The 24,326-nt window shown below is 44.5% G+C and overlaps 1 protein-coding gene across 2 annotated transcripts in view; it reads left to right on the top strand.

Annotated features, from left to right (window-relative positions):
- The window catches only part of OSBPL10 (oxysterol binding protein like 10), a 312,463-nt gene that overhangs the window by 84,365 nt on the left and 203,772 nt on the right, over positions 1–24,326 (top strand). For both annotated transcript variants that reach the window (XM_021678835.2, XM_021678834.2), the window contains exons 2-3: positions 20,296–20,471; positions 24,024–24,103. In XM_021678835.2, coding sequence (XP_021534510.1) covers positions 20,296–20,471; positions 24,024–24,103 — 256 coding nt within the window. The remainder of the gene's footprint in view (positions 1–20,295; positions 20,472–24,023; positions 24,104–24,326) is intronic.

Below are 24,326 nucleotides of genomic sequence, written 5' to 3'. Positions count from 1 at the left end.
GAGGAATTTGAGAAACAAGACAGAGTATCATAGGGGAAGGGAGGAAAAAATGAAACAAGATGAAACCAGATTGGGAGACAAACCATAAGAGACTCTTAATCTCAGGAAACAAACTGAGGGTTGCTGGAGTGGAGGGGGTGGGAGGGATGGGGTGGCTGGGTGATGGACACTGGGGAGGGGATGTACTATGGTGAGTGCTGTGAATTGTGTAAGACTGATGAATCACAGACCTGTACTCCTGAAACAAATAATACATTATATGTTAATAAAAAAATAAAAAAAAAAGAAATGGAAGGATTTTGTTTATTTATTTGAGAGAGAGAGTGAGCGAGAGAGTGCACAAGCAGGGGGAGGGGAAAGGGCAGAGGGAGAAGCAGGCTCCCCGCTGAGCAAGGAACCCGATATGGGACTTGATCCCAGGACCCTGGGATCATGACCTGAGCCAAAGGCAGATGCTTAACTGACTGAGCCACCCAGGTGCCCAGATTTTTTCTTTCTCCCGTAACTACATATTAAACTTTCACATATTATTTTTCTGCATTTATTAAAATGATCATACATTTTCTTCTTAATTTCTTTAAAAATTTTAAAGAAAATCTTATTTTTGTTTTTGTTTTACAATCTTTCCTGCCCTCTGACTTTTATGTCCTCATGCCATAGGGACATGTTTGGATTAAAAAAAAACCTGTTTAATTTGCATTATCTGTTGTTTAACTGCCAAGTTTAGTTCATTTATGATTTTGTGATTACTGATACATTTAGATGTGTTTGTGCCATTGTAATCACTGATTTCTATTGGTTTCAATTTTTCTATGTTTTTCCCTCCTTGTCTTGTTTTTTGGGGATAGATTGAATTTTTTGTTCTTTTATATGCCATTTTTTCTTTCCATTGTTTTGGAATTTACACCCTATTATTTTCATGGTTTTTCTTGAAATTGTATATTGAGTTTTAAAAAATGTAAAGTTAACCATTTAAATCCCCTTTCCAAACTCAGTTGAATAATTTCAATGTTCCCTCCTATCTTACGCACTATTGTTCATTATTTTAGTTCTGTCCTTTAAAAAATCCCACAAGTTAGGGCACCTGGTGGCTCAGTCGGTTAAGTGACTGCCTTCGGCTCAGGTCATGATCCCGGAGTCCCAGGATTGAGTCCCACATCATGCTCCCTGCTCAGCAGGGAGTCTCCTTCTCCCTCTGACCCTCCCCCTTCTTGTGCTCTCTCTCTCACTCAGTCTCTCTCTGTCAAATAAATAAAATCTTTAAAAATAAATAAATAAAAACAAAAAATCCCACAAGTTAGACATCGTTATTTCTGTATAGACCATATTGTTTTGGTTTGCCTCTGTGCTTATCATTTTATTCATTAATTATTCTTTTTGCATATATCTTTGGAATTTTTTTTTTCTTAAAGAAATTTAAAAGCTCCTTAATTGCAGGTCTCTGGGTGTTTTGTATAGCTGTAAAGTACTTTATTCTCATTCTGCAACTTTTCTGGGCACACAATTTAAAATTGATAGCTATGTTTTCTCTGTTTTGCAGATACTCTACTGCCTTGTGTCACCATTGTTTCTGTGGAGTAATGTGCCATCATTCTGATTGAGATTCCTTTGTAGAGGATCTGAACTTTATCTTTACTTTCATTCAGGATCTTCCCTTTGCTATTTGCAATTTCTTGATGACATGATTAGCTGTGAAATTTTTTTTTAAGATTTTATTTATTTATTTGAGAGAGAGTGCGTGCCCGCGCATAAGCGGGGTGGGGGGGGAAGGGAGGGGCAGAGGGAGAAGCAGACTCCCCGCTGAGCAGGGAGCCCAACATGGGGCTCAATCCCAGGACCCTGGGATCATGACCTGAGCTGAAGGCAGACGCTTAACCGACTGAACCACCCAGTGAAATTCTTTTTATTTATCATGTTTGAGTTACAGGGGAACCCATTTTGGAAAATTCGCAGCTATTATTTCCTTGAATATTGTCTTTCCCTCCTTCTCTCCATTCTGTTTGGTGCTGTAATTAGATCAGTGGTTGGCCTCCCGATCTCCTAATGTCTCTCCTACAGTTTCTGTGTATCTTTTCTGTCGTTGGGGCACTTTGGGGAATTTCTTTGAGTATATCTTTCAGATTACCTATTCTCTCTCTCACTCTTTTTTTTTAAAGATTTATTCATTTATCTTTATAGAGGGAGAGAGTTGGGGGAGGGGAGAGGGAGAGAGAATCCTGAAGCAGATTCCCTGCTGAGCTCAGAGCCCGATGTGGGGGCACAATCCCAAGACTCTGAGATCATGACATGAGCCAAAATTAAGAGTTGGCCACTTAACTGATTGAGCCACCCAGGCACCTCCACATTACTTACTCTCTTTTTAGATGTTTCTAATCTACTGCTTTACCCATTCAGAGATTCTTTTATTTTTTTTAATTTTAATTTTTTTGAAGTGTAGTTGACACACAATGTTACTTTGGTTTCAGGTGTACAAAATAGTGATTTGACAAGTTTATAGTTATGCTATGCTCACCTCAAGTGTAGCTCCCATCTGTCATCCTACAACTACAATGCTATTATAGTACCATTGACTACATTCCCTATGCTATATAGTCTTTTAATTAAAAAATTACAGTTTTAATGTATAGAGGTTGCATTTTGTTTTCAAATACATCTGTTCCTTCCTGATAGTCTTTTGTTATGTGCATATCTTTGTGTTTGTATACTTTATTTCATTAAATATTTTGTACCCAGCTGTTATATACTCTGTATCTAACAATTGCAGTTATCTGCCATTCTTGGAGGTCTGAATGCATTGTGTTTTGTTTCTGCCAAAACTCACTCCTAGTGGCTTGCCTTCTTTTGTACTTGGTGATCTTTGTGAATATGTTGCTTGAACTTATCTGCATGAGAATATACATTAGGGATGCTTCCTCCGGAGAGGATTTACTTTTGTTTCTTATAGTAGCCAGAGGGGTGCTGATCTGACATCATTTTAGACCCCCTTGAGGGTCTTGGTTTAAGGGGGATCCCAGGTGTGGCTTCTCCCAAACCTGGGAGAAATTGAGCCCAAGGCGCACTATCCCAGTAGCATGCTTCTATCAACATCTGCCCTCAAGACAACCAACCCTGCTGCCCCCAGCTGCCCACAGCCCTGGTACCACATGGGTACATATGTATGGGGCATTCCTTAGAAACTGTGGTTTCTTGTGAGATTTCTTGCATAGTATCTAGAACTCAGTTACTGTAGAAGGAAGATTCCTCAAAACCCCCATTGCTCATGATACGAGAAGTGAAAGGACTTTTTCACCTTCACATTTAATGATAATCAGCTGAACACCAAATGAAGGGTTCCATGATCTTTTCCTTTGCATTTTGAAAGTATTTGTTTTCTTACATCTAATGTTGCTGTTGAAACTCGGATGTCAGTCTGGTATTTTTCTTTCTTTACAGCTTTTCTGCTTTTTCCCTCTGGAAACTTTTGAATTTATTCTTTTTCTTTGATTAGTAATTTTACTATATTTGTCTAGGTGTGGCTTTTTCTCATTCAGCCTTTTTGGCATCTGTGAATTCTTTCAATATGAAGTGTTAACTCTTCAATTGTGGCAAATTTCTGGTTCTTATTTCTTTAAATATTTCCCCTTTACCTTTCATTCTTCTTTTTTTTTTGCCCCATGGAACTGCTGCAAGATGGATGTTGACACTTCTATTTTATCACATTTTTTTTCCAACCTTTAAAATCCAGTCCTGTTGGGCGCCTGGGTGGCTCAGTCAGTTAAGCGACTGCCTTCAGCTCAGATCACGATCCTGGAGTCCTGGGATTGAGTCCTGCATCGGGCTCTCTGCTCAGCAGGGAGCCTGATGCGGGACTCAATCCCGGGACCCCAGGATCATGACCTGAGCCAAAGGCAGATGCCTAACCAACTGAGCCACCCAAGCACCCCCAAAGCTTATTTTTCAAACTCAGGATTTTCAGTTGGTGGTTCTGCTTCTTTCTACTCCACATTTCCAGTCGCCTCCCATAGCTCACTGAGGCTGTTTAAAGTATTTGTTTTAAGTTTTTTTTCCCCATTAGGTCTACTTCTTCCAATGTGAATTGTTCCATTCTTCCCCCCCCCCTTTTATAGCACACATGCTTCTCTAATTTCTGGCTCTTTCTTTCTTTCTTTCTTTCTTGGAGCTATGTTTTCTTTCTGTTTTGCAGATACTCTACTGCCTTGTGTCACCATTGTTTCTGTGGAATAACATGCCATCATGTTTCTTTCTTTCTTTCTAAAAGATTTTATTCATTTATTTGACAGAGAGAGACAGCGAGAGAGAGAACACAAGCAGGGGGAGTGGGGGAGGGAGAAGCAGGCTCCCCGCTGAGCAGGGAGCCTGATGTGGGGCTCGATCCCAGGACCCTGGGATCATGACCTGAGCCGAAGGCAGATGCTTAACAACTGAGCCACCCAGGCGCCCCTAATTTCTGGTTCTTTCTGCCATTGTCAGGTACCTTTTATTACTTGGTGATGTTTAGTCGCTCTGCCTGTTCTCTATCGGGGCGCTTGCCTGTCCTCACCCGATGAGCTGACTCAGTGGCAGAAGATGCCCTCAGGACTGAAGGGCAGTCTGGATCCCTTAACTCTCTTGTCTTTTTTCTTCTTCATCCCGAGGACTTGACCTGAGTCTTTCTTAGTGCTGTCTGGCTGTGGCCTAGGAGAGGTTTTGAGGTGGGAAGGCAGAAGGTCAGATGCTGGCTGGCTCCATGGTACTTACTCTTGTTAGTGACCCACCCAAGCCAGGTACTGCCCAGGTATCACAGCAGCCCTTCGAGTTGGTGCTTCTGCTCATCTGGGCAGTAATAGTGACACACGTGGTACAGTTGGAGGACTCTCCTTGAAACTGTGCCTCCTTTGTGGCCCTCATGCTCCCTGGCCCCAGCCTGTCACTGCAATTGGGGACCCAGGCACCTCTGCTCTGCACTCCAGTCTCTCAGCATCCTTACTCTTCTGTGGCATCTCTACGATTGGATTCCAAGGAGGGATCCGGATGATGTGCTGGTTCTCCACCTTGTCCAGACCTGAGGAAGAAAATAGATTTGTAAGGAAATAATACCATCTTTGCAGAAAATACAAGTAGTTTCCATTTGATTAGATCCTCTGGAATGTGGAGTCTGTGCTTAGAACCTGGAGCATTTGATCCCCAAATGGGTATAGTCTTAAACAGTCTTTTGGGGAGTAATTATTGTTTTTACATGAAATCTGAAAATAATACAGTAACTCTTTATCCTCTATAGATGTGATGGCGATCTATTGTATGGGACTCTAAAGGAAGTCTGTTTTGAAAACTATGATCAATGGTGAACACTTCGTTTACCTGTCATACAGTTCTTGGAGTTTGAGTGTCTTGAAATTAATATGGTGATGTTCCTCATGATGATAAGTAAGAAATGTAGATATATATTAAGCACAATTTCTAATGCTGTATATGTGTATATATGTGTGTATAATGGGGATATATCGCTGATGTGAAGTTATTCTCAGCAATTAATTATTGAGTGATTTCTGAAACACTATTTAGGTTTATAATAGGTTGTTACCTTTTGTTTAATATGGTGATATGATTGCTTTTCATCCATGTTACTTTTTCTGGGTTCTGCATTGTATTTAACCCAAATAATTATAATAGTTACATAATTTGTTGCTTTTGCTCAGATAACAAATTCATGTATCTTTTCATATAACATAACTATAAGCTTCTTGAGAGCAGGAACTGTGACCAGTTTACCAGTGTATCCTCAGCATTTGGCATATGGTAGAGTTGCTAAATATTGGTGGAAGTAGTGAGCGTTATAATCCCGTTTTAACAGTGTGCATACTGACTGGCCCAAGAAGATGGATCAAATGGGTTGGTGTATCAGTTAGGAATAGTGTTCAGCTGTAATTAACAGGTGGAATCAGCCACTGGCTCTCCAGTTTGGCTGCAATTGCAATCATCTGAGGAGCTTGGACAATTACCAATGCCTGGGTTTCACTCCCAGAGATTCTGATTTAATTGGTCAACGTGCATGCAGAGGAGTGGGACTTGTAATTAGGTGTTTTAGTCTGCTTGGGCTGCTATAACAAGATACCACAGACTGGGTGGTTTAAAGAACAGAAATTTATGTCTCAGTTATGGAGGCCGGATGTCTGAGAGCAAGGTGCCAACAAGGTGGGTTTTGTTCTGAGGCCTCTTCTCTTGGCTGGTAGATGACTGCCATCCTTCTGTATGCACAGGGAGAGAGCAAGCTTGTTCTCCGGAGTCTCTTCTTGTAAGGACACTAATTCTATCAGACCAAGGCCCCACCCTCATAAGCTAATTCAACCTTAATTTCTTCCTTATAAGCCCTGGGGTCTCCAAATACAGTCACTCTGGAGGTTAGGGCTTCAACATATGAATTTGGGGAGGACAAAATTCAGCCCAGAACACCAGGTGACTCTGATATGCAGCCTTTATTTTTATGTCACATAAAAGAAGTCTTGAAGTAAGCTTTTTCGGGTTGGTGTTGAGGGGTGGGGGTCCAAAGATTTCAAAGACCCAGGCTTCTTCTAACTCTCTGTTTCACCATCCACAGCTGTGGCCATGTCTTCAAAGTTGGAATGTTGAAATTCCAGCCATGATCTCCATCTTCCTAAAACGCAGGGGAAGGAATCTAATACATCATTGTTGCTCATTAGATAGAACTCAGTCACATGACCACCTCTAGCTGAAGGGAAGGTTGGGAAGTGTATTCTGACATAGCCTACTGTGGCCCGCTAAAAATTGGAGGTCTCTTGATTTGAGAGAGAAGAGGAAATGAATATTGGGTTGGGTAGTCAGCGGTCTCTGCTACATCTGGTTTTAGACTATGAGTTAATGTGTGCCAAAGCAGAGGTTACAGACCCTGGTTTCAACCCAGTAATCTTCCAATTGCTCCCAGTAAAAGTGGAACATGGATATTGGGAAACATCTGGTAAACTTGGGCAATAAACATTTGGAAGATAAGAGAAATTCTTTTCCTCTCTCTTGTGCTTGCTGCGTCAACAAGAACTGATCTGCTTGAGAGTAAGGTAGGGTCATGGCACTCCATGAATCTGGAAATAAACAGATCAGTGTATGGTCAGAAACAGCACATTTCAGTTCTTATCTCATGGACATTTTGTCAACATTCGACACAGTGGGTCACAGCCTCCTTTCCCAAACATTCTCTCTCTGGGATTCTGGTTTCCTCCTAGCTCTCTGCCTTATGTTCTCTGTCTCTTTTGCTGTTTACGATTAGATTTCCCCACATCTTGGTTTGAAGAATACTCCTCCCTGCCTCCCCTTCTCCTCTCTTTTTTTTTTTTTTAAGATTTTATTTATTTATTTGACAGAGAGAGACACAGCGAGAGAGGGAACACAAACAGGGGGAGCGGGAGAGGGAGAAGCAGGCTTCACCACTGAGCAGGGAGCCTGATGCGGGGCTTGATCCCAGGACCCTGGGATCATGACCTGAGCCGAAGGCAGACGCTTAACAACTGAGCCACCCAGGTGCCCCTCTTCTCTTCTCTTTCTGTGGAATCTCATGCATGCCTTTGGCCTCAGTGGCTCCTTATTTACAGGAGATTTCAACTTGATAGCCATAGCTCAGACCTCCTCTGGGCTCCAGCCCCATTCATCCAGATGCTAATCAACATCTCTTGGAAGTTGTAAAGGTCTCTCAGGTGCAGAATTCCCCAAATTTAATTCCCTGTTCATCATCAAGTCTTGTCGATTGTGCCCCTGCTGTAATCCTGCAGCTCCACGCTGACCGAGCCTAGTGCCAGAAACACTGATGTGTTTTCTTTTAAAGATTTTATTTATTTATTTGACAGAGAGAGAGAGCACAAGCAGGGGGAGCGGCAGGCAGAGGGAGAGGGAGAAGCAGACCCCCCACTGAGCAAGGAGCCCGATGTGGGGCTCAATCCCAGGACCCTGGGATCATGACCTGAGCCCAAGGCAGACGCTTAACCGACTGAGCCACCCAGGTGTCCCTGAAGTGTTTTATTTTAAATACTTTTATTAAGGTATAATTTACATACCATTAAATTCACCATCCAGTTTGAGAACATTTCTATCGCTGAAAAAAAATCCCCTCTAGCTGGTTTATCCTGCTCCTGTTCTCAGCTGTTCATCTGCTTTTTCTTGCTATAAATTTCCCTTTTCTGAACATTGCGTATAAACGAAATCATAAAATGCATCATCTTTTGCATCTGGCTTCCTTTACTTAGCATAATGCTTTTGAGGTTCGTCCATGGGGTAGCACGTATCAGTTTTTTTATTGCTAAATAGTATTCCATCGTATGCATATATCACATTTTGCTTATCCTTTCACCAGTTTATGGATATTTTGTCCTCACGAACTCCCTAACCAGGTCACATCTTCTTCTCGTCTCCACGAGACACTTACCACAGCTATAGTTTCACATTTATTTTAGTGAATATTTTGTCTGTTGGAGCCATTCATCTACCCTGCCCTGTATCAGAGCAGGGAACTTGTCTACACCCCAACCCACCAGTGTGTCCTTAGCACTTGGCACAGGATGCCTAGCACATTGTAGGTACTCAGTGAAAAAAAAATTGTTTTTAAAGAAATGAGTCAATGCTTGCAAGTAAAACCTAGTTTTGCAACTAGGTTTTCTTCGAATTTCTTCAGAAAGTTGGACTTATATAGACTCTTTTTTCTTTAACCCTGAGTAAAGATATCCATATCTGGGGTCCCTGGGTGGCTCAGTCGGTTAAGCGTCTGCCTTGGGCTCAGCTCATGATCTTGGGGTCCTGGGATCGAATCCCGCATCAGTCTCCCTACTCAGTGAGGAGTCCGCTTCTCCCTCTCCCCTGATCCCCTCCCCCACCGCTGTGCTTTCTCGATCTTTCTCAAATAAAATCTTAAAAAAAAATACATCCACATTAAAGAACCTTTGTACAGCCGACCATGTTGAGAATCAGGTGCTAGTCCTTGCCAAATAATATTTCCATGGCACCTCGACAAAAGAACAAATCCAGCCTCTTGTTTTAAGTTCTCTCTTGTTGGCATTGTAGTCAATTAACTAAACTGCTGACACAATGCAATATGAACATCAGCATCAGATCCGATTTACTGTCTGCATTTGGAAAAGCGACGTGTGCTTTTGGAAGCTCTTGTTTTATAACCAGACAGATCTTTAGGAACAGTGATGGTGGAATGGTCTGCAAAGAGAATCGATCAGCTTTCTGCTTTTGTAGACCTGGACGTCAAAGCTCAGAGTGGATAAAGTACCTTGTTACCGAAGTGAGAACCAGTGGTTCTGGAAGTGTGATCATATCAGCAGCATCAGCCTCACCCCTGGAAGGTGTTAGAAAATCAAAGACTCGGGGCGCCTGGCTGGCTCATTCGGTTAAGTGTCTGCCTTTCTCTCAGGTCACGATCCCAGGGTCCTGAGATGGAGCCCCGTGTCCAGCTCCCTGCTCAGCGGGGAACCTGCTTCTCCTTCTCCCTCTGCCTCTCCCCCCTGCTTGTGCAGGCACTCTCTCTCGCTCTCTCTCAAATAAGTAAATAAAATCTTAAAAAAAAGAAAGAAATTCAAATTCTCATATACCACCCCAAACCTCCGCAATCAGAAACTCTGGAGGGCCCAGGGAGTTGTGTTTTAACAAGGTTCCAGGTGATTCTGATGCAGCTAAAGCTTGAAAACCAGCGGTCTAGGCTATAGTCAGGCCTCTTACTACCAAGTCACACCTTTCTTCTGTGCTGCATCACCCTAGGGAAAAATAAAAGATCCTTTGACCCAAGGACAGTGGGGTTTAGGGGCTGACTGAGTTGGATATTTGGGGGCAAAGCTGAGCCTGGGAATCTTATGATCTGAATTGCTTCCCCTGGTGGGTCTCCCCAGGCCGGCTTCTCCGCTCTCTTCATCTTGGTGGGAGCCAGGCTGGGAATGCCCACCCTTCTATACCCCAGGGCTTTAGTGAGTGTCAGAATCTTTTTCAGCGTGACTTGATGTGTGTGTTTAACCTTACAGTGCAAAGCAGGGACTTGAATCAAGACTCAGCCCAATGTAAGGATCCCCAGGTAAGTTACCTGTGTCTTCAACGGCAAGAGTGAAAATGTGAGCTCTGTGCATTATGACACCTCTTGATATTTTACAATTTACTTATAATAGTATTAGATTCTTCCCTAAAGGCACTGGAAAATCAAGAAGTTAATAGTTCAGAAGGTGAGAGGCAATATTCCGAAAGCCTGTATTAATCCTTGTCAGACAGGTCTCAGTTCTTGCTTTTGGAATTAAATCACCCAGTCTTTAAAAGCAGATTGAATCTCATCATAGATCAAATCCAAGCGCAATGCATCAAATCTTGTGTTCAAAGTTAACGTTGACTTATGCCAGTGCTTTTTCAGGTGGTTCCCGAGGCGGCAGCCACTTGGGCTGAGCCGGCTCTTAATCTTTAGGTGGTTCGTTCAACCTGGCCCCTGGGCGCCTCTGCGCAGGTGAGCACCTGCATAATGCTGCTTGATGATCCGATTATGCAGGAGCTTTATGCCAGGTAGTTTTGTAACTTTTCCTTAAATCTTTCTCAAAAATACTTCCAAAGTGACAGAGTCAAGAAAACCCACCGCCTGGGTGGTTGTGATTTAGGAGCTGGGCTTGGGCTCGTTCAGACTAAGACAAAATGAGGTCGTCGCACACTTAAATAATAAATACTGCTTGGTTGTATGGGCATGTGGGTGCTCCGGCATTTGCTGTATGAATGATGGTGGGGGAAACCTTGACCGACAAGCTGAAAACCAGGACAGCGAACAACACTGTGAGGTTTTCTTCTGTCTCCGACTTGGCACTGGCTCTTCTCCTGTAGGGCGTTTTAGGGAAACTTTGAAATTTCACCTTCCTGATTTCCTGACCTCATCTGCAAAGATTCTGATTCTCTAGGTGTGGGTTGGAGTCAGAAATCCACATTTTAATTAATTAATTAAAAAAGATTTTATTTATTTATTTGACAGAGAGAGACACAGCGAGAGAGGGAACACAAGCAGGGGGAGTGGGAGAGGGAGAAGCAGGCTTCCCGCGGAGCAGGGAGCCCGATGCGGGGCTGGATCCCAGACCCTGGGATCATGACCTGAGCCGAAGGCAGACACTTAACCGACTGAGCTATCCAGGCGCCCCAGAGAAATCCACATTTTTCAAAAGCTGCTTAACTGAATCAGGAAGAAGGAAGTGGCCGACCCAAACTGTAAGACATGTTCTTTTTAGGAGGCAAGATACTGCAGTATTTTTTTAAACTATACATTATTGATTGTCTGTTAATTTTATTTATGGATTATCTTTTTACTTTAGAGATTTATTTATTTAGAAATATGTGTCAATACTTTTATTTATGGTTTTGCCTCTGTTATGTCCTTCCCACTCTAACCTATTCACCCATATTTTTCTCCTAAATGAATATTAAATTATAATATGACAATTACATTTAAATATTATATTACTAAAACTAATACTATTTTTTAAAAACTGAAGTCTTTAACATACCAGTCATTTTACCATGAACTATAAAGAATGTGACCTATGACATTTCTACTTCTTGATGGTTTTTTTGGACAATGTTTTGGAAAATGTTCCAGGCACATTTAAAAAGAAGTCCTATTGGGGCGCCTGGGTGGCTCAGTCGGTTAAGTGTCTGCCTTCAGCTCAGGTCATGATCCTGGGGTCCCAGGATCGAGCCCCGAATCAGGCTCCCTGCTCAGCTCTCTCCCTCTCTCTCTCTCAAATAAATAAATAGAATCCTAAAAAAAAAATAATAAATCCTATTTTTCACTCGTGTATATAATTATTTGTCAAATTTAAAATAAAACTTATGTTGTCTTGGATCTATGTATTGTTTTCTGCATATCTGTTCAATTCTGGGTGATAGGAGGATTCTACAACCTCCCAATCTGACTGTATTTTATTTTCCTTTTGCATTTCTATCCATTTGCTTTTTGTATTTTTGATCCTCTGTTTTTGCTTCTTTGCAGTGAAAACTATTTTAATCCACAGGAGTATCTTAACGGTTTAGAGCTATGAGCTATATAGCCAGATTGCCTGAGTTAAAATCTAGCCCCATCATTTCCTGTCTGTAAGATCCTGAACAAGTTATTATTTTTTTTTTGCTTGAATTTTTCCCCTGTAGAAAGAGGTTATGATCATATCTATTTCCTAGGACTGCTGGGAGGTATAAATGAGTTAATATGAGCAATAATACACGGCATGTAGAAAGTGCTCTGTGAAGATTAGCAGTTATTTTGACTAAGGGTTCAGCTTCTCGATCTTTAAGACGTCTGAAGGCTAGCATCATGGTTCTGCTATAGACAGGCCATATCCTGCTAAATTTTTGTGATCGATTGAGATTGGACTTGTTGTATTGCATGGACAAATGTTTGAGAATGACTGAGTTCTTCTGTAATTCTCACGTAATAGAGTATACTTGTCCCCTGGTTGGTGATGAACCTGAAGACCCTCTGACAACTTAGTACCTTCTGGAGGATGTTGGAATCTCTGCCTCGTGGTGCTTTGGGGGATAAGTGGCAGTGGTGGAAATCTCTGGTCGTAAGTTGAGTAGTAAGTAGCGGAGACTGTTGGAATGGTCATCAAGAAGACGTGACCACCAGTTGACCTGTGAGCTGGAACTGGGCACTTGGAGGCCTCTCACCCCCTTCCCTGTCCTTGGAATGTGGGTTCTGCTGGCCTTTCCTGCTCCCAGAGCCTGCTCCAAGGACACAGCCTTGAGATGGTGGTGGGATGGTTGAGAACACCTGCATGGTATACGTGACCTTTAGGGTTTGGAGGGTGGGCACGTGGATTCATCTTGCTGCTGCCCAAGACAAGCCTCCTGTGTAAGTTCCCTTTGTGTATTAAAGTGCCACCTGCCCACCTGGAGGGATGACCTCTCTTAGGTCCCTCCCTGCCCTCCTTAAGCTGCAGTTCCAGATCACACCCAGGAAACCCCGAATGGATTGGGAATCCACAGAGATGGAACATGGCCATCCCATCTTCATAAGTTGCAAGACTTAAGCGGGTTTCACACGTTAAAGCTTGGCTAGGATTAAGGTGGCCCGCAGACGCTGTGCCTTGGAATTTGTAAGGTTTTGGTGCTTCCTCTCTAGGTTATCATGAGAAAACTTCTAGAAGATTTACCTTCTCTCCCAAGCCAGAAACTCTAAGGGTTATGTGTGTGAACCCTTCCCCGTGAGGAGACCACCATGATCAGGTGTTACAGGCCCACCTGGGGATGCATAAATACCTTCTCGCATGTGACTGGTGGCTCCGAGGAGGTAACTTGGTGTGGAGAACTTTAATATGTTGCTCTCTGGAGATGAGAAGGGCTCAATGAAGGTGGTCAACAGATGGTGTTAGGTTTGAAGACTTAAGGTGAATTTAGGAAAATACACCCACAATTTGATATTTCCCCTCCTCTTTCACATACTGAGTTTGCTCTGCTTTGTGGATTTTCCTCATTTTAATTTTTCTGTAAACCATAGATTGGACGTTTTAAAAGTGTGATTCTAGCTGTCAGAAATGGTGATATTTCAACTGATAGAAGGGAATTGGGTGTGGGCAGCTGAAATCTGAGGTATCTGTGTGTGTCGTGCTGGAAAGAACCACTCCTTGAGCTCCGTGCCTACACGGGTCGGTTCTCTAGTGGATGGGCCCGTGGAGGAGGGGAGGATGCCCAAGGCAGAGAAATCCAGCCTCTGCGAGAGGGTGTCTGTCTCTGCCATTTTGGTGTGCCAGTGGGATGTGGACTGGGGTTCTGGAAGAGTCAGGCAGTAAATAATCCAACCCAGAAAAGTGTCTTAAGTGGAAGACCAAGGTTGATGTTGTCCTTTGTGGGGACAAGGCCATTGCTCAGACTTCCCCAGCCGGCCGTGTCCAGTGAGTTCCTGCAGCGGGGGCAGTTGCTTCTCAGAAGACGGGCTGCCCGAGGAAGGTGAGACCCATCTCGGTGGGAAGGACCGCCTGTCCACCTGTGGTCAGCGGAGGCTGGGTCCACCTTCCTCTTTAACATGGGGATGGGGTGGCAGGTCTGGCAGGCAGGGGGTCCCAGGGGGTCCCCGAGGCTTTGGCCCTAGCATCAGGCGTGGTGATGATGGGGCTGAATCTCTGGGGAGACACGGAGAGTCCTGACAGCCTATTGGAAATAACACAGGTATGAAGGGTGTCTGCTCACACGCCACGGAGAGGCGAGAACCTCTTCTTCCTAGGACCTTTACTCTTGTCGTTTTAATTTTCACCTTTCAATTCAGATGAAATGATTTAGCTTTTTGTCAGGACCAGCCTATCTAGCAAAGTTCGTCTTCAAAGGAAGATTTTTTTTTTTCACTGCATTTTTTTTCTCTAAATTCTCTCGTGGTTTGGTTGCCTGTCCGCATCGAGGAGCTTCTTCCCGATGCCTGCCTCCCATCCTTTCCTGTGACATTTCCGCTCCCGGCTGGAGTTTGGCCCATGGTTGTTGGTGTGCTTCCAGGCCCATTCCTCCCTGCTCCCAGGCCCCATTCCTCCCTGCTCCCGATGTAAAAACGTATGGTTTTCAACTTTCAGACCCTAAAGTGGAACCTTAATGAAACTGTCAGACAGCTGGGTGAGAGCAGTGCTATAGGAAAGGGCCGCTGCTATGTGTGTGTGTAAGGGAGTGAGTCAGAGCATGTGCAGGGGAGTGTGAATGTGTGTGCATGTTGGAGTGTGTAAAAGTGGGGTGGGAGCATGTGAGTTCAAGAATGTCGATGTGAGTGCAGAAGTGTGAACATGAACATGAGTATCTGCATACGTGTGTGCAGGTGCATGTGTGGGAACATGTTAGTGTCCGCGTCAGTGTGAGTATGTGTGTATGTAGGCTGGAGTGTGTGTGTGTGCTTGTGTGGTGTTTCTAAAGCAGTGGGGTTTGTCTGAAGGATAAGCAGTAGGCAGTGGCTGGCCCTCAGCCCCTCCAAGGATGGGGCCCACCACTTGCCATGGCTCCCGGCTTTGGAACTGGCCGGTGGTGCCCCCAGGAAACTGACCTACTAGCAATGAAGATGGCTCTCTAAGTGGGTTTGAGTTTTCCCCTGGTTCTCTCTCTCTAGCACGTTCTTTGCTTTGTTAACACGGCAGATAAAATAGGCTTGCTCTGTATACAGTGAAGTTTACCTGCACATCAGGTTGCACACTAAAGCTTGAAGACACTAACTAAAAAAAAAAAAAAAAAAAGAGTAGGAATTAGGTTTGTCTTAATCATTTCTCCAGAAGGAAAGACCTTTAAGAATGTTTTAGGGTTTTATCTAGCAATTTCACTTGGGCTTATGAAGTCTCATTTAGAAATATGGTTAACTTTTCCTATTTAGCATGAAAGCTAAATAGGACTTTCAGATATTGCTCTAAGCTCCGAACAGCAGTACCTGACAGAGCCATAACCCTGTGGGAAACCAAATTTAATTTCCTTCCTCCCAGGGGATGTGACCAACCAGGATTGCCCTCCTTAATGCCGTATGGATAGCTTTCACCTTCTGTGACACAAGCTAACTTACCTTTCAGAGGCCCTCCCGAAGGAACACTTTGTTGAGTTGGCTACAGTTTTTAATCTGCTGGTACTCCATCCCCTCTCTCCAAACACGATAGTTTCTAATTGTCTTTAGAAGGGAGTAAATTATTGATGATCTTCCTTAGTGCACATGATTCAAACCTGCGTATTTGTATTTAAGCTATTTTAGGACGCAGTGGAAGTATTTTTTTTCCCATCTGCGACAGGTTAAAGTTACGATGTAAGTTTGAAATACGTATTGTGAAAAATCATTAATGCGTCCCCATATCCTGCATAATGGGACATCATTTGGTTATTCTGTCATCCCTATTGGGCAAAAGAACAACATTCAATTCATTTCTTTGCACCAGATTCTGAATAATGTCTTTGCAAATATACAGTGAGTTGTTTAAACAGGATGCATTTGGGAAGCTGCCTCTAGGAGCAAGGAAAGCTGACAGATGAGGAGTTGGTAGAAGCAATAAGGAGAAAGATGTCAAACCCTTCCTCCCTTCTGACCAATGGCATATGCCTTTTCCTTGAAGCCTATTCAGATCCCCCTCCTTTTCTGCTTCCCCCAGGAAAGTGGGCATGTTTATCTACGAGGGATGCTGCAGCTTTGGTCTGGCGGGGGGGGCGGAGGGGGAGGACACGAAGTGCTGCTGTTGGAGCCAAGTGTCCTTCCCTACACTTGTGAGGAGTATTACTGTTAGTGCTCTGCCTTGCCAGGAGCGTGTCTGCATGGCTACGGTCACAATGACATTCGATCTAGGTCAAGTTGAAAACAGTTACTCCTAAGGAGAAGGCAGGGTCAGCACTTAAATAATTTGATCATTGGCAGCTCAGAAATTACCCTGCTCTCTTGTCGAAGAAGGAGTTTGGTTTTCGCCACACAGAAAGGAGTCAGGGCACATTCTTTTTTTTTTTTTTTAAGAAGTTTTTTTTTTTTAAAGTTTATTTGTCAGAGAGAGAGGGAGAGCAAGCACAAGCAGGGGAAGCCACAGGCAGAGGGAGAAGCAGGCTCTCCGCTGAGCAGGGAGCCCGATGCACGACTCAATCCCAGGACCCTGGGATCAGGACCTGAGCCAAAGGCAGATGCTTAAGCGACTGAGCCACCCAGGTGTCCCCGAGTCAGAGCAAATTTTAAGTAGGACAGGGCTTAGTCAGTGGAGCATGTGACTCTTGATCTCAGGGTTGTGGGTTTGAGCCCCATGTTGGGTGTGGAGATTACTCAAAAATAAAATCTTAAAAAAATTTAAGTAGGACATGAAAATAGAAATAAAGAATTTTTTGTGAATTTGTAAGGCTAACTGCTGTAACACATCTTGATCTTAATGGCCTAATTCAGCAGAACTTTCTTATTCCTATACCAGCCTGATGTGGGTGCTCCTTAGCAGGTGATTCTTCCAGGTGGTGATTCGGGGACCCAGGTCCCTTACCTCTTTGCCATAATTGTTGCGGGGTTCCCAAGTTCACCTGCAGGTTGTGTGTGTGTGTGTGTGTGTGTGTATGAGAGAGAAAGTGAGTGTGTAAGAGTGGGTGTGTATGTATGTGGGAGGGAGAGAGAGAATGTGTGTATTATGGGTCAAGACTGCATTGCTTTTCCTCACATCCTATTGGCTAAAACTCAAATGGCGACACCCAAACTGTAAGGGAATCTGGGAGAATATATTCTGGCGGTGTCTCCTGGAAGAGGAAGGAAGCTTGTAGGCCAGTGCCCCTCCACCTTGAGCTGCATCAGAATCACCTGGAAGCAGAAAACACAGCTTTCTGGGTTCCTCCCCCAGAGTTTCAGATTCAGCAGGTCTTGACTGGGGCCCAAGAATTTACATTTCAAAGAAGCTCCCAGGTGATGTTGATACTGCTGGAGTAGGAGCTTTAATTTGGAATAGTCCTGTCTGTGATGCATTTCTGTGTCTTGATTTATCCATGCTAATAATGAAAACCAGAAGTCTATCTTTATTATCCTGGCCTAAGGTATGGGAGGGAAGGAGACGGGTAAGATAGATAAACAATCTTGGCCAGAATGTTAAAAATAATTACGAGTGGAAGATTTCTTAGAGGAATTGGAGTTCTGGAGGACTGGGTCCTGGGGTGTCAGGCACCCTGCTCTGTGGGAGGGGAGCGGGGGTGGGCACCTCTGCTTCTGGGAAGGGAGCTTCCAGCTTGCTGGGTTAGCTCTGTTGGAACAGGAAGGCGGGGAGAATAAAGTTCCTAAGAGAGTCCAGGAGAGGTGACTTGAGAGGTGACTTGGAGAAAGGGCCAAGGGAGGACTGGCATGACAATCAAAGGGGAGTTTATGATTGCTGGTGCAAACCAAGCCTTGCCCTTGGATTGTGAGTTTCTTTGGGTCTCAGGATATCTGTAAATTGGGAATGACAATGTGTAACTCTTGGGTTGCTGTGAGAATGAATTAGATCAGAGGGTTGTAAACGTTCTTGGTTCATGGTGCTTCTACTGTGAAGAAACCCCTAAGTTTCATTTATTAAATGGTTAGTTCCAAACAACTTCATACATATTTATGTTTTAGCACCTTGGTATTTGAAAAAATAGTAATAATCATAAGTGGAAAAAAATCTGTTTAAATAATGCAATTACTTATGGATGGGATGTATTCACCTGCGGGCCCTGTGTGGCTTTCAAGCTTTGGAATCATATTGGGCATATCACTGCCTTCTTTTCCTGTTCCACGTTGATGTTTGCTTCTTATCCCCGCACCTGCTGAAAACCCTACTTTGCAGAGATACGGTGTTGTTCAAAGAAATATAGTGCAATCTAACATTGAAACTGTGAAAACAAACTGAGTTAGTACATGCACGGCATCTGACCCGTGTTGAGTATTGCTGTATGTCCCTCAAAAACGTAAACTATTTTTTTTTTTAAGATTTTATTTATTTGACAGAGAGAGACACAGCGAGAGAAGGAACACAAGCAGGGGGAGTAGGAGAGGGAGAAGCATGAGCCAAGGTCCTGTGCCTAGCCTGTGCCTAGCCTGGTGGCCCCTTATAAGCACCATTCTGGCTTAAGAACCCAGAGTAGGGAGTAGGAGAGGGAGAAGCAGCATGAGCCAAGGTCCTGTGGTGTGGGAGACGACTTGGGGACTCTGAGGGTGGATCGGAGCCCGATGCGGTGCTCGATCCCAGGACCCTGGGATCATGACCTGAGCCGAAGGCAGACGCCTAACGACTGAGCCACCCAGGCGCCACCAAACGTAAACTATTTTTGCAGTGCCTCTGTGAGTTCACAGTAGTGACCCAGGAGCTTTGGTGCCTGGCTTGGAAACTGGAATTTGGTGGGGTTCTCCCCGCCCCACCCCGGCTTCATTAATCCATTGAACAAAAGTTCACTGAGTATCAGTGAAGTGTCGGCACTGTGCTGGGCACTGGGAGGAGAACATACTTCTGCCTCCCGAGGGTGTAGAGTCTAGTGGGGAAACTAGATGTGGAGTTAGAGGCTCCTGCAAGTATAGACTCCCACTGGGGCCGGGCTGGGCCGGGAAGGACAATTTCAAGGTGCTATGAGAGCTTGTGAGAGGAATAGTTGAGTATCAGGAAGTTTCTCAAGTTGGTGGTCCTTGAGTTGTTCCTGAAGGCTGAGAAGTTAACATGGCAAGAAGGCAAAGAAGCCATAGTCTAGGTGGCAGGAATAGCATTCTGGGCAGGTGTTTTTCGAACTGTGCTGAAGGCCCTCCGCCCCCTCCCCTCAGTTCCGTTGTGGTTGATCCATGACTGGTGTGTAGCTTGTACGTGCCATGTGTGTTTAATGAGACCGATCCTCTGATCACGCAGTCGGGTGTTGAAGCAAAGCCAAAATTGCAAAGCTGTTGTAGACTGGGAACAGTCTGTGGGCCACACTTGGAGTAACTGTTCCAGACAGGGAGGAACAGCATGAGCCAAGGTCCTGTGGTGTGGGAGACGACTTGGGGACTCTGAGGGTGGAGAGGAGAGGCTGGTGTGAGTGGAACAGAAAGCGAGAAGGCAGAAAAGTCAGCAGGGGCTGTAGTGAGCCTCTGGGCCGCAGGAAGAACTTGAGTCTCAGATGAAGACCTTTTCTTCCTGGTGCAGAACGGGAGTTTGTTGGGGTGACTTCCTAGGCGATAGGTTGAGCGTGTAAACAGGCCAGATGTGTGGCTACAAAGACCTGTTTGAGTGCTTTAGGCAACTTGCAGCCCCTCTGCTTTTACCTTGCAACTGCATTGTGGCCTCCCAGAGTAGAGTGAGTTCTCGAAGGGCCTGTTGGAGCGTGCCAGGTGGCTGTGTGAGCACGCCCAGTTCCCTGACCGGTGACCCCTGGAGCTCGGGCTCCTTAGGGTTACCCATGCCACCGGCAGAAAGCTCAGGGCCCAGCTTGCTGTTCCCTGCGTGTAAAACGGCCTCTCTTAGAGGCTTAGAAGGTCCAGCTGTTCCTGTGAAGTCCTACGGAGTGTGTCACCCGAGGCTGTCACCCAATGCATCTGCTTGCCTTTTTTGGGGGGGGCGGGGGGAAGGGGGTCATTTGGAGGCTTACTGTGATCTCCATGGGCACCAGGCGAGGTAATGGGCCTTACACCAAATCCGGAATGGACGTAGCCTGTGCCTAGCCTGGTGGCCCCTTATAAGCACCATTCTGGCTTAAGAACCCAGGACTCTCCCCTTACTCACGGGCTGACTTCTGTGTGGCACCCGGGAGGGACTTGGGGTTTCCACCTCCCTGAATTGAGAGCCTTGGTGTTGATTTAAGGATTACTTTTCCCCTTTGCTGTGAGGCGTGGGCTGGAGAAGGAGGAATGATGCACTGTGTTTCTCTGCACAGGTACTTTGTGCTGGATTTTGAGGCTGGCATCCTGCAGTATTTTGTGAATGAGCAAAGCAAACACCAGAAGCCTCGGGGAGCCCTGTCTCTGTCTGGAGCCATAGTGTCCCTGAGTGACGAAGTTCCCCACATGCTGGTGGTGTACTCTGCTAACGGAGAGATGTATAAGCTGAGAGGTATGTTCTTCTAACTCTTCAGATGGGTCTCAGGGGCTGCACTCCCAGTTACCATGGTGGCGGCTCTCCTGGGTGTTTTTTTTTTTTTTTTTTTTTTTAATCACCTTTAACAATTTGCTGTGTTTGACGACTCCGTGGTGACAGACAGACAGACACTGCCTCTCTTAAGCCTGGGGCAGGGAGATGGAGCTGGCATTGGGAATTGCTTGTCCTGAAAAACTGAGGAATTAAGGACAGATGAAAGGGGAGTGACAGTAAAGCCAGCCCAGCTTTCGGATTTCAGATTTTTCATATCAGCTCAGTGTATATTTTCTTGGACTTGGACTTTACAGTATGAATCTTCACTACAATCCCCTGCACGGCTAGGCTGTGAGGACAAAACAAACATTTCAAGGGTCAGCGCGCCTCTCCTCTGCCGCCCCCCCGCCCCCGAGTTTCTCTAGAACCGTCTCTTAGTAAAGGCCCCCTTCACTTATATTGTTTTTTTTTTTTTTTAAAGATTTTATTTATTTATTTGAGAGAGAGAATGAGAGAGAGAGCATGAGAGGGGTGAGGGTCAGAGAGAGAAGCAGACTCCCCGCTGAGCAGGGAGCCCGATGCGGGACTCGATCCTGGGACTCCAGGATCATGACCTGAGCTGAAGGCAGTCGCTTAACCAACTGAGCCACCCAGGCGCCCAGCCCCCTTCACTTATATTGTATTTATTCTGGTGTAGTATTAGAGCCTGGTAAGGAAGCCATCTGTTTGGTGTGGCGTTAATTTTTTTGTCTTGCTTTTTCCCCTTCTCTTTGCTTCTTGAGAACTGAGGCCTGCTCAGCATCCTCCTGGAGGATAAATCCCCAGGAAGCCCCACACTGAGCCATGGCTATAGGTCCCGCCACTCCCAAGGCACGTCCATCGTACAGGTCTTTAGCAATGCCAGCCCCGACTGTAGCAGTATAATTGGATTGCTAGATCATTCTTCCATCATTCCATTACAGTTGCATTGCCAGAAAAATTGTCAGTTTTCTTCAATGAAATAACAAAAACAACAATCCAGATGCCCATGTTGGTGTGTGTGCATGCATGTACGTGCACACACACACACCGAGTCAGTGTTGTTAAGGCCTGAGGAAGGGTAGGACTTGTATGTATTGAGTGTTGGGGGTTGGTTGAGAATTCTGCCTTCCTACATTTTTCTTTGCCCAAGGAAGGGCTCAGTACAAAGAAAAGGCCCCTTGTGTCTCTCCTGGACCCCAAGGAACTGACAGTGAGAGATCAGCCTCTGCAAAGCCAGACCGAGGGCCCAGCCTCCTTGCCTCTGAGTCCAATTTTCATCATTCCACCTACAAGCTTTTCTGCCAAGAGATGGAATAAACTAATGTTTCTTTACTATTGATACACAAGTCATATTTCAGAATCTATAAAACAACCCAGAAACCTATGAAATAAAAATGCCTATCATTGAAAAAAGTTTTTCAGTTTTTGGAAACGTGGGAAGATTCATGTTCTCTTTGGAGATTCATGCGGTGTGTGTTCCAGCTGGCTAGATTTATATGGTCCTTGCTTTCGTTTTGTTGTTTATTGCTTAACAAATTGTTCAGGCAGAAACAAGAGCAGGTGAAAAACTTAATGGCACTCCCCCCCACCCCGAGCCCCCCCACCTGTGGTTTATAAAATGACACAAACCCACACAAATGAAAAAACCCAACTAATATGACAATTGAGCCATCTCATTTTTGCCTTTTAAGAGTCAGGGGTTGGTTTGTTTTTTTTTAAGGGTAGCTTTAATAACAAATACAAAAGTTTTATTATCTGCGTGACATCGCAAGGGCTGAATTTAGCGTAAAGTTAGGAACTGCAGAAAAGGCGGGATAAATTCTGCAGATATATGGCTGGTCCTTGGCTCATCCCAAGAGGATCTGGGTGTTGGTTTTCTCACTGCACATCTCACCTACATGTAGAATTGAATGAGTCTTGATGTCAGTAGATGCACGGCTTCTGAGAATGTTTTTGGTGCAGAGCCTTTGAATGGGACCGCCATAACCTGGCAGTTCTTCACTTTTCCTAGGGAAAAAGGCTCTCGTTTCTGCAGAATCCTTTGGAAGTCAAAGTCACCTGGTCTTACGCTGGTCTGCCACTCCAGATTAGTTCACCCAAAAGTTCAAGCTGAAGTTGAGTTGTATTGACAGACAACACTGAGGCCCATTTTTGTAAACAATTATAACTTCCAGGGGAATCTTTCTGTTTCCTGCCTAGTCAATATTCATGCGGTTAAAGTTATAGTAAACTATTTATGCAGTTAGTTATGCAGTGAAATTGATGACTTAGATTTTATTAGAACCTGTTATGTATCCATGATAGTTTAAGAAAATAATGTGATGTATTTGAGAGATGGGAGTGTAGATGGAAGATAATGACCATACAGTTGGCTTGTATTTTAATGTCTCTTTGGAGGAAATTTGAAGACCTCTAAAGCAGCATTTGGAATATTGTTCTGTCCGATCATAACATGAATCATTGAGGACACATATTAAAATAATTCAATTGAATGTTTATTTTGTAGATGCTAGTAAGTCCACAGTACAATTCTGGAAATGCCCAAAGGCCCTGAAAAACTACACTTTGAGCCTCTTATTTGCCACACGTGTAGAGGTGCTTAAAAATAATCATGTTTTACCTTTCCTGCTTTTTATTTTTATTTTATTTTTTTAAGGGTTTATTTATTTATGAGAGAGAGTTGGGGAGAGGGGGTAGAGGGGGATGGAAAGGGAGAGAGAATCTCCAGCAGCCTCCCTGCTGAGTGCAGGGCCCCACGTGGGGCTCGATCTCAGGGTCCTGCACTACTCGGGAGCCCCCCTGCTGCCTTTTTTTTTTTTTTAAGATTATTTATTTATTTATTTGAGAGAGAATGAGAAACAGAGAGAATGAGAGGGAGGAGGGTCAGAGGGAGAAGCAGACTCCCCGCTGAGCAGGGAGCCCGATGCGGGACTCCAGGATCATGACCTGAGTTGAAGGTAGTCGCTTAATCGACTGAGCCACCCAGGCGCCCCCCCCTGCTGCCTTTTTAAAGAAGTAGAAATGATGGGGCTCCTGAGTGGCTCAGTAGGTTAAGCAGCTGCCTTTGGCTCAGGTCATGGTCTCTGGGTCCTGGGTCCTGCTCAGCGGGAAGCCTGCTTCTCCCTCTCCCTCTGTTTCCTGGCTTGTGTTCTCACTCTTTCTCTGTCCAATAAATAAATAAAATCATTTAAAAAAAAAAAAAGTAGAAATGACTTTTTTCAGAGGAGGTTGAAAAAAAGGGCAAAAATTGTTCTTATAACAGACATTTCAGAGTATGTTTTTAATGTGGTTTAAGAGGGAATTTTCTGTTGAGATTTAGTGTAATTTGTGTGTGTGTGTGTGTGTGTGTGTGTGTGAACACAGGCTGCTTGAGAATATTGCGATCTGCCTTTATTTTCCCCTTTGTTCTCTCTCTACCTCACTCCCTGGGCCCCCCACCCCCATAGGTGGGTGTAGAAATAGGTTAGATATGTTTTGGAACCATCTCTGCAAGCGTTTCTTTCTCTATTTTAGCTGCCGATGCAAAGGAGAAACAGTTTTGGGTGACTCAGCTTCGAGCTTGTGCCAAATACCACATGGAAACGAGTTCTAAGGTAAGTAACCATGGGGAAGCAAGGAGACACTGGAGTAATTTGGAGAGCTACCCTTCAGCCCAATTATCTGTTTCTTTGGGGAGGCTGTTTCTCCTGTCATTTTTGAAGTTACCCACTGTATTGGAATTCATATTGCCCTGCTGCATTGAAATCTAAAACCAAGAGGAAAGTAGGAGGATTAGCTTGTAGGTAGAATGAAGAGGCCTGCAGATACCTCATTGGA

Source organism: Neomonachus schauinslandi, chromosome 1 (genome assembly GCF_002201575.2).
Source record: "Neomonachus schauinslandi chromosome 1, ASM220157v2, whole genome shotgun sequence".
NCBI classification, from domain to species: domain Eukaryota; kingdom Metazoa; phylum Chordata; class Mammalia; order Carnivora; family Phocidae; genus Neomonachus; species Neomonachus schauinslandi.
Note: the sequence above shows the minus strand (reverse complement) of the source record. Positions and strands in the feature narration are given on the sequence as shown.